Here is a 10,803-nt window from a genome sequence, read left to right as displayed (position 1 = left end):
TGCAATCAACTGACTGAAAATTAAAATATATTTTTAGGGTGTCTGCGGTTTTCAGTTATTTAATTAACGCCTTGTATAGGCTAAAAAAATAACAAAAGATAAAGACGTTTACAATCGAAATCACTTTACTGATCCTCGTCTGCATTTGTCATCAAGTCTAGAGAGAAACAAACATAATCTAGAAATTGAAAAGCAAACCTAAACAATTTATTTTTGAAAAACCATCTGTCAACACAATTATAATTTAAAAAAATTAAATATTAATATCACAGCTTCTGTTGCTAGGCTCGTACCACCTCTTGTAGTTGTACTGATCAAGCACTTCATAGTTGAAGTCACGGTAATTCAACAAGTCTTCTAAACGATAATTCGCATCGTAGTCTCTGATTATCGTCAGCACGGGAGCCACGCGTGTTATTCCAGCTTCTTTGGCAATATTTGCGAAATATTGGTCCTGGAACAAAAACCAAATAGACTTAACAACAAATGCATAAAACGCGTAATTTCACCCGAAATATCTTTATCCACCCGAGCCGCACGCAGGTATAGTATAGGTGAAAAACTTAAATGACCTGTTGTGTAGTAACGTGACATATACAAATATATTTAAACAAATTGATGGTCCAAATTCTAGAAATAAATGACTAAGCTCCATATTAATTCTGTGCACTACTACATACCTACATCAGGTCATTTACTTTAGTTTTTCACCATACAGGTTGCTAGGTAAGTCGAGAAAACTGACAGAACTAAATACTTAAGAACAGATATCAGAATGTGGGTGTACCCGATGTCTTAGACAAGTAAAGACTTACCATATCATCAAACAATAAGTTAGCATCATCAATCTTCCGACCCTCAGCATACAGTGCAGTCACGTGCTTTAGCCAGGACTGCATCATGTCAGCTAGCGAGGGCAGCTGGAATTTGCCAGCGATCAACGCTACTGCATACTCCGCCTATTTCCAATTATAAAAATATACTTAAATGTTTTGTTTTGTCAATGATTACAACTACGGTAACAAAACCACCAAGAGCCAGAACGGCAAAGATTTGCTTTCTGAACCAATTTTTTTTTAACTGGATTAATTTGAAATTTGAAACTTCTCAAATTCGTGTGAAGCTCTTTACCTGGGCATCCAAAATCCTGGTGATGCTTGGTGTAGCCAGCCCAAAATCATCATCGAAGGCTTCCGGATATTAACCATGTGCTGATAAACCGGCACTACGTGTCTAGTCGTCGCATTCAACTCACAGCTCTTGTCCAAGAAGCTTAGATTAAATTCGTAACCTGTACGAGAAAGTAATGAAAATGGGTAAGTTTTGACGCATCAATGAATGAATGCTCAATTGTGCGACTAAAATACAAAAAGGTCATTAAATTGACGAGATATTTCAATTATAAAACGCTAGTGCGATGCAATTTTAAAGCTGGGTAGTCTCTGTGAACTGGGTCGTTATCAAGGTGTTATGATGCAAGGCCTGCTTTTAGCAATTAATAGGAGAGTGGATGGGTCCCTAAAGTGTTTTAATCGCCATTTGTTGTGGTAAAAAACGTATTTTTTACTGGGTGATTAATTAAAAATATTTTGTAGCATAAATAAATAAAACACTACCACAGTATCCATGTAGTTGTAGAGTAGCAAAGTCAAAGGTCATTCATTGATGTGGACCTAACGTTTAAATTACTCTAAATCTAAAATTAAGACCTTTCTGGTATAAATTACCTGTGCATAATATAACATCGTCCACCTCCTCATAACAACCATCTTTAAACACAACCCCATTCTTTAAGAACATCTCCACATCCGGTTTCTTCACATAGTTCAGTCCAAATTTTGGTTGTCTATAGTGTAAGTGATGGCTATGCACCAGTCGTGACGTCACATTAGTCAAGTGGATGGCTAGATCGAGCCCTGAAGGTCCAGCTCCAATTAACAGGACTCTGCGGTTCCGGTACTTTTCTGGGTCCTTGTATTTCTGGACGTGGATTATTTGACCTGAAATGTCAAAAACCCATCTAAGTGCGTATGGGCCACTAGCAGTGTATGGTTCCGTACGAATATGCGGCAAATATAAAAAAAAAAAACAATGTTACCCCACAGAGGAGTTACATACTAACGTCGTCTAGCGATATTATCATCATCATCACACACAGACACACACACAACAATTTATATTTTTATTTAATAAAACATTACACCATCATTACAGGACATCGCGATAATGCGATAGCGTACCAACATATTATACATTTTAATATATAGAAATAAGCTTAACTAAAAGTTGACATAAAGGAATCTTCTATACTACTATAATATTACAATAACATAATACATAAAAAGTTACTTTAGTGAATTCAAACAACGAACATGAGAACAAGTCTATCCTTTCATTATCACCATCATCATCAACCATATCAGCCATAGGACATCCACTGTTGGACATAGGCCTCTCCCATAAACCTCCACTTGCCTCGGTTGGAAGCGGCTTGCATCTACCGTGTAGTGAAACCACGACTTTAACCATATTATACCTTTAGCGATATTATACCCGTCAGAAAACCCTGATTTCCTTTATAAAGATCGAGCAAAAGGTCAAGTGTCAATTTTAACGTTTAAAAAATAAAGTAGGTACTTTGACAGAGATACGATGAGACCAAAAGGGGCCCGATTGGACCCTTTGGTGTCGATCACTCTAAGAACAAGGTCTGAAGCAAAAAAAAACTCTACAAACTTTATACATGATTTTATTTTACCTTCAAAAATCTCCTGACCCTTGAATATTGGTATCTTGGGTTGATTGTAATGCCCAATGGCTACGACCACAAAGTCGCAGGTTACAGAATACCTTTCCTTAGTATCTGTCTTTTTATAATCAATTTTCCATTGGTTAAATGCCCATTTGACAGACGTTACAAGACTCTTGAACTGAAAATTATAAAATAACAAACTGAATATTATAATGTCTTAAACTTTCGTGATTTTCACTCATAGTCAAAATACCACGCACAGGACTTATCACGCTAACACACACGCACGAGTAATATTTACCTCGACGTTCTACTCGTGTTATTATTATCATATCATCATTATCATTATTATTTAAATTTGTAAATATTAATAATTATTAAAAGCATTTAAATTATCATGTAAATAAACAGAAATTGAATAGTAGAAACGGATAATTAGCAATGTCAGTAATTCCTGCTTCAGCCTCGACATTGGCAGCTGCTTTATGCATATCGGGAGTTTATTATACATTTTACCAGCTAACGAATATACACTCTTACGCATTAACGCTGTCGTAGCACGAATGGTGCAAATGTTTTGGTTATACTGTGTTCTTAAAGTTCTTCCAGAAACATCATTACATTTTTTTTAAAAATTCGGGTTATTTAATACAAATATAACACATTCAAAGATAAAAAGAGATGGCACTGTCAAGATTTTTTGTCTTTAAAGTGTGGCATACAGCTATCAGTAGGTTTGAGACCGCGCATAGCTCTAATACCTACATCTCTTCTGTGCCCTGAAAACTGATTCTCTATTTGTCGAGTTAGTTATTTTTCGCTTTTCAGATCTATAAGTTCTTTGCTGCTTAGTATCTAAACAGATATGTGTGACCTCTGTATACTGGTCTCTATCACTTAAATATGATTTAAAAAGGTCAAACACATTTCCGCGCACCCCATACGCAGCCAGTTTTCCAAAAGAATTGAATGGTCGACATAATTAATCAAAAGCTTTGGTCATATCCATATAGATAACACAAATATGATTACGCTTATCTATACTTTCCATTATATGATGAATCAATTCATATACTTCCATATTAATAGTTTTACCCTTGCGAAAGCCTTTCTGCTCAGGAGCAAACAGCTTATGCTTTTCCAAATAAGTGTAAAGCAACTTATGCATAATTAACTCTACAATTTTAGAATATATCGATGATACAGCTATTGGCCTATGATTTAAATAAGTGTAAAGCGACTTATGCATAACTAACTCTACAATTTTAGAATAAATCGATGATACAGCTATTGGTTTATGATTTGAAATGCAAGTATCATCTCCTTTCTTGTATAATGGGTTCACAATAACAGGTTTTAACTTATCAGGATATGTTCCAGTTACAATACTTATATTAACAATGTGACTAAGGGGAACATATATTATCTCTGCAACTTCCTTTACTGCTTTAGTGCATATGTTGTCATATCCAACACTATTTGTATTTTTTAAGAATTGGATTATGAACATGAACTCACTCATATTAAATGATATTATAACGGATAACTCACGCCCGAAACATGTCGAGCTAAACTCGGTTTAAGACGTGAGTTATCCGTTATAATATCATTTAATTGGATTATGTTACAAATATGACGAGGAATGGTAGGTCCCATATAGATAGAGAGATATTGCACAGTTCACATTTATATCACAACGTTGCCCAGTATCTTTACATTTAATTTGATCTATGAAGAAGTGGTTGAAAGTGTAATCGGTGACCAGGTGTAAAAAAATATTAACAATTTCACCATCATATAGCCGCAAGGCGTCCACTGTTGGGCATAGGCCTCCCCCATAGACCTGCAGTTGCTTTAACCAGGTCATCCGCCCATCTTGTTGGTGGACCTCCTAGGCTACGCTTATGGATCCGCGGTCTCCATTCGAGAACTTTTCGACCCCAACTGCATCTGCAGTGCCCTTAGTGTAAGTTATCGGTTACAAAATACGTCTCGATCGCGTTCGCGTTAAAATCTCAATTTGCATAGAAACACGGAAATCACAAACGTTCCGCTAGAGGCGCTGTTCGTGTTTCCATATAAATTGAGATTTTAACGCGAACGCGATCGAGGCGTATTTTGTAACCGAAAACTTACACTAGGGGTACAGGGCTACTACGAAACTCGAAGTTCGAGTCGTGTGGGCCATCTAACACGTAGAGTATTTAATACGAGAACGAGAGGGACGGTAAGATACGAACTTCGAGTTTCGTAGTAGCCCTGCTGTTCTGCGCATTGCCACTTCAATGAACTTATGCGCTTGGCTTGTCGGTGACCCTCGTTCTTCTACGTATCTCCTGATTTCTAATTCGACCCCCATAGAAAATCCCGAGCATAGCCCACTCCATAACTACCTATGCCACTGCACAACTCTGAGCCGACGATTAACGGGTATAGTCATAACATTTGAATGCTGAATTTAACTAAATTCAGCATTCGAATACCTTACCTTACCTAACCTCACCTTATCTAAGATTTGGATTCATCTGTCTTATAAATTACATAAGCACACTCGATATTACATGCTAACTGACGTTGCACCCGAAGCATGCGTCACTTATGATAAATAATAGCTTACATAATACTTTTGATTTTTATTTTGTACTTTAACTAGCTTTTGCCCGCGGCTCCGCCCGCGTGGTATTCGGTTATCGCTCGCTCGGGAACTGTGCATTTTTACGGGATAAAAAGTAACCTATGTCACTCTCGGGCCCATAAACTATCTCTATGCCAAAAATCACGTCGATCCGTCGCTCCGTTACGGCATGAAAGACGGACAAACATACAAACACACTTTCGCATTTATAATATTATTATGGAAGTATGGATAATACCCAACCTCTGATGTGACCGGGTCTACGAGCATAATTTATGACTAGTGAACAGTAATAATTCGCACATTAGATAAGCACATATTAATATAACAAACTGACCAGCGATTGATCCCTATATCTCACATGATGAAAAGTGTATATAGGTAGGTATAATTCAAGTCCAGTAAAAACTTCATTCTAGCATTGAGCAGCCAGCTTAGGTATTAAAACAATAAGACATATTTTTTTTATCATGTTGCCGGTATGGTATCCCTGTTCCTTGTAATGCTGCTTATAGATGAACTGTTCTCATCTTATGTAAGTATGTACGTAAACTTTACTATTTACTTTACAAAAAAAAACAAATAAACACAACTGGCAAATGTTGAAATAAATGTGTAATGGCGGACTTATCCCTTTGAGGCATTTCTACTAGTCCAATTTTGACTAATTAGGTATTATTTCACGAGAGCCTAAATAATGTCGTAACCTGGGTCATTATTCGAGCGTTCATTCCGTATGATTTTCGTGGGCACCTTTTCGGTGACATGTCATCAAATTTCATAGCCCATTCATAATCGTAGATTGTTCAACAAGTAAAGGGACTATAAAACAAGCTATAATGACACGAGATGTGCAAAGCGAGGGTGGCTATAGCACAGAATAACTGATAGTACTAACGTACAGAAAGGACTCTCTCGAACAAAAGTCAAGTTTAGGTATAAATCGTTGCCTACTCTTACGACTTGCACGCGAAATTGCAACTTATCATGTTACACGAGCGTTCATATTTCGTTGGGCACCGTTGACTCGAACCTGGTTTGGCGCCAAGAGCACAGGGTTCCCACTGAATAAAGCCAATGAATAAAGATAACAGTGGGTATTAATATGAATCCAATAAACTATCTTTAATAAATAAGTAAATATACTTTAACATAATACTTTTTTTTTTTTTTTTTAATCTTTATTTATTATGGAACTTTGATCAAACGATAATGAACATGTCAGTTCCCAAAGGCCTTAACTATAAAAACACCACAACAGCTATAAGATTTAAATGAGTAACAACTCGTGCCAAGAGGGACTGACATGTCCTCCAAACCATACCACCGGATCCCCTGCCACAGGGTGGCAAACCTGCGCACGGATTCTTTTACACAGAACTCGGAACAAATGTCTACCACAAATCTGTCTACTCACTTATCTAAAAATCCGTATACAAATCTAGCAGCCTGCGACCAAGGCTCCGACAATATGGCTTGGAAAATACCAACATTTAAGATATTGACATTCCAAATTGAGTAAAACATATTCCTCTTGGCTCGAGTCCTTACACACTCCATTAATAAGTGGTAAACATCTTCAACGACATCGCACTCAATACAATTTGGAGACTCTGCCTTTCTCATTAAATGCGCAAACTTATTTAAAGGAACATGACCAGATCGAAGTCTATGCGCACAAATAACTTTTGCTCTGGAGAGACTAACAGAATCAAACCAAGGTACACGAGGAGGCTCAGACTGCATTGTCCTATACCAAATACCCTTGAACTGAGACCGGCTGTCGAAATGCTCTTTCCAGAGGTCATGACATTTGTTCTTATAACGCAAAATTACCTCAGAAAATTCAGGGGCAATCACGGTCTCTGTTCCTTCACTAACAGCAGACGCGGCTAGTCGATCAGCTTCCTCGTTGCCTACTAAGCCAATATGTGAAGGGATCCACTGAAATTTTAAACACTTGCCAGAATTTTGGAAGGAATAAATCAGTTCCAAAATTCTGTAAGCCGTAGAAGAACAACGCTTCCCCGACGTACAACGAGCTATATGTTGAATCGCACTTTTGCTGTCGGTTAAAATCACTATGTTATGATAACCTAATACATGAACATACGACAAGGCCTCATAAATAGCACAAAGCTCTGCAGACATAATTGATAACCCGTGAGAGATTTTAAATTGTGCCTTTTTATTACAAATAGGATCAAAAAATGCTACTCCTAACTTATCGCCACACTTTGATCCATCAGTAAATATTTTATGAAACTGGAATACTTTCTTTCCAGCTCTAAGATTACCTCCTTTAACATACTTGACAACAAGTCCATGACAATGATAACCTACTTATCTAACTACTACCTTTGCCTACTACAGAGTTCCGTATTGGCGAAACCATGTCTTAATATTATTTCTGACCAACCAATTAAAGAATTGTATCACTAGATAACTACAAACATACGAAACTATTACTAGGCAGTGACTTAGGAAATTAGAGAAGTAAAGACGTTGCATGCTGTTGTAACAGAATGTTTGTGTATGGAGCGTTTTGTAGAGTATCTGTGGGTGGAGACGGCACGGATTATTCAATACACTATACACAACAATATAACTTACGGATTTATCGTTTCAAAGTCTACACAAATCACGCGCGACGCGTCCAGCGTGCGAGCCGAGCGGCCACCCGTTGCCGTGCGCCTCGATATGCAGAGATGAAGTAACAATTTAAGAGCATGAGAAGTGAAAAAAATGAGGCGGTTGAAACGCTCGAATAATTATTACTTATACGACAGTTTAAAATTAAGTGTCAAAATTTATGAACTAACGTTGTTCCAAATCATGCATACCCGTCCCGACCAAGTCAAGCAAAACAAAATCACGGCCGAACCATACTTTTCTAAGCCATTCAGGCTATTTTCAACCTCCTCTAATTTTGTACTGGCTAAAGCTAGAAGCCCCAAATTTTCAGCTACCCATAGGGCCTAATGGGACTTAGATAGGTACATAGGTATATTATCAATAACATTCAATTTGAACCTGTAGTTTATGAACTATTGCATGTCAAAGTTCCTTATTTTTGTCCCTGACACACTTACTGACTTACGAAAGATCGTCATATTCTAATGTAGGTACTTCTAGCAGACCCACAAGCTTGGTGTTTGATACACACCTGTATGTACTTTTCAAGATCAAACTCCTTGGTAAACTTCCGGAGGTATTTGTAGAAGCAATATTCATGGGGGTAAGATGGCGTGGTATCAGGGAAAGGGAAGTCTGCAAACTCCATTGTCGGTCGAGGTGTGTTGGTTCTGCCAAATATCGTAAAATCAATAGATTAATCAATAATTTATTTCATCAAACTAGATGGTCATAATAAAGGTGGCAATAAGATAATATTCTTCACTTTAGCTATTTAACGCGTGATTTTTTTTACAAATTTGAACTGAAGGATTGAAATTTGAACCGTAACTCGTAGCAAATAAAAAAAACATAAACATGAATGTAGAAAATTATTGCCCATGCGACATTATTTATACGAGTATCAGGTCTAGCGCAGATCAACTAAATATTCAAATTCAAAACATTTATTCAGTAAATAAGCCACAATGGGCACTTTTACACGTCATTTTTTTAAACTAGCGCTTGCGCTCTGGGAAAGACCATCATTGCCAAGAAGAATGCGATGCAAAAAACTTGGCAGAATTCAATTTTTTTCAAAATAAAATAATTACAAATAAAATAATTAAAAAGTACGGTATAAAATAAAATAAAAAATACATGAAAAGAATAATAATAACACAGGGATGTATGGGGTCACTTAAATACAAAACTAAAACTAAACATGTACAGTCAGCATCAAAGTAGCTGTACACTTTCGTACTTTGTCGTTTTACAGCCACGCACTAAACGCCATACAAGATTGTCAATGTGTCAATGCGACAGAGAAGAAAAGTGATCCGCTACTTTTGATGCTGACTGTAACTATATCTACGTTCAGTGGAAGTGTAGAATGCTTCCACCGTCATAAATAAATAATTAAATCATTCTGAAACACGTCAAGTAACCATTAAGCTTTTGGATTCCGAAGGCATAAGCTCACGCCTGCCGCCCTCAAAGTTAGCTCACTCATGCTCTGAAAGCAGAACGGAGCAAAATACATAACCATAAGTCACAACATGCGCTAATCCCACGACGTCAGACAGACAGACATCAATTTTAATACCAACGTCGTCAACCAACCTCAAGTTCTTATAAACCCCGGTGAAGGGTGGCAGCCCATTTTCCTCGTCTGCACTCCTATAGCGCCATATACCCCCGAAGGTCCTCTGTGCCTCAAGCACGGTGAAATCAACGCCATGCTGCTTCAGGTAGCGAGCAGTTGCGAGACCTCCATAGCCCGCACCTATTACGCACGTTCGGTATTGCTGGATAGTTTTTTTTTTATTAGCTTTTGTTACAATTTGCTACAGTACAACTAGAATGTTAATGTCACTCGGAACTCGTCGGTTTTCTTTGTTTTCCTAAAGATTAAAATAAGAAAGAAAAAAAAACGAATACTGATTTTCTATTTTGCCAAGTACAAATATAAAAGTCTGATTAACTCATTAATTACAATGACATTAAAACTTTACAAATAGGTACCTAAAATAAAGAGACTACCTACGTTCTCGTATTTCTAATAGTAAAAAAAATAACAAACAATAGCTAAATAAAATAATTTACCATATTTTCTTTTGAATGCCTACCTGTTTTATGTCGTCCTTTGTCTGGAAGTACCAAATACCGCAACAGAAAATAATCACAGGCAGAAGAAAATTAAAAGTAACATAAGACATTTTACGATTTAATTGTAGGTATGCGTATACAAACTCTTTATTTTACAAAAGAAAAGAAACATAATAAAATGGAAATGCTAGCGCACACTAGCACTACCGTCAGTCTCAACTCAAATAATATTGATACATTTTCCTTAAAAGATTAGTATTCATAATATATGTTTACCAAGATATCAGGGCATCTCCACATATCATTATAATTATAATTAAGTATATTGATACCAGCGGTGTTTAGAGCTATTACGGGTCATTGCAAATTGCTAAAGAGCTCCAATATGGAAACTCCGGGAAACAGAAAATGGTGTAGGTACTTTAAGTACTTAGTAGAATCTAGTTATATTTAAAGTTTAGTACTACTGATAGTACTTAATGTATTTTACTTAAAATTGCATTGCCAAGCGCGCTTATAAAATTAACATGCAATGGTTTTTTGTGAAATAATAGTCAAATAAGGGTATCCCTACGTCTATCTATGCGGAATCGGCAAAAACTGAAAAGGCATTGCATAGTTCGTCGACGTCTTTTCCGTTCTTATTACTTTATTACGTAGACTACTAGTACGGCTATTGTCGATTCCGCGTCGA

The 10,803-nt window shown here is 36.8% G+C and overlaps 1 protein-coding gene across 1 annotated transcript; it reads right to left on the bottom strand.

Moving 5' to 3' along the window:
• Positions 1 to 230: 230 nt before the first annotated feature.
• Positions 231 to 10,312, bottom strand: LOC141432991 (senecionine N-oxygenase-like). The gene is made up of 8 exons (XM_074094830.1): positions 10,130 to 10,312; positions 9,624 to 9,808; positions 8,554 to 8,692; positions 2,759 to 2,930; positions 1,728 to 2,000; positions 1,158 to 1,291; positions 816 to 959; positions 231 to 454 (listed from the first exon to the last, which is right to left on the bottom strand). The coding sequence occupies exons 1-8, from the start codon at positions 10,217 to 10,219 to the stop codon at positions 254 to 256; spliced, it is 1,338 nt and encodes a 445-aa protein (XP_073950931.1). The 5' UTR covers positions 10,220 to 10,312; the 3' UTR covers positions 231 to 253.
• Positions 10,313 to 10,803: the final 491 nt, after the last annotated feature.

This window comes from Choristoneura fumiferana, chromosome 11, assembly GCF_025370935.1.
Source record: "Choristoneura fumiferana chromosome 11, NRCan_CFum_1, whole genome shotgun sequence".
NCBI classification, from domain to species: Eukaryota; Metazoa; Arthropoda; class Insecta; order Lepidoptera; family Tortricidae; genus Choristoneura; species Choristoneura fumiferana.
The sequence above is the reverse complement of the archived record's forward strand: the minus strand, read 5'-3'. Positions and strand labels throughout refer to the sequence as shown.

Bases quoted from the DNA above. Each gene is read 5' to 3' on its own strand.
- LOC141432991 (XM_074094830.1), bottom strand. From the start codon at position 10,219: ATGTCTTATGTTACTTTTAATTTTCTTCTGCCTGTGATTATTTTCTGT. The intron at 9,809-10,129 runs GTAGGCATTCAA...AAAACTATCCAG, and splicing joins CAAAGGACGACATAAAACAG to CAATACCGAACGTGCGTAAT. The intron at 2,001-2,758 runs GTAAAATAAAAT...TTGACATTTCAG, and splicing joins GGGTCAGGAGATTTTTGAAG to GTCAAATAATCCACGTCCAG.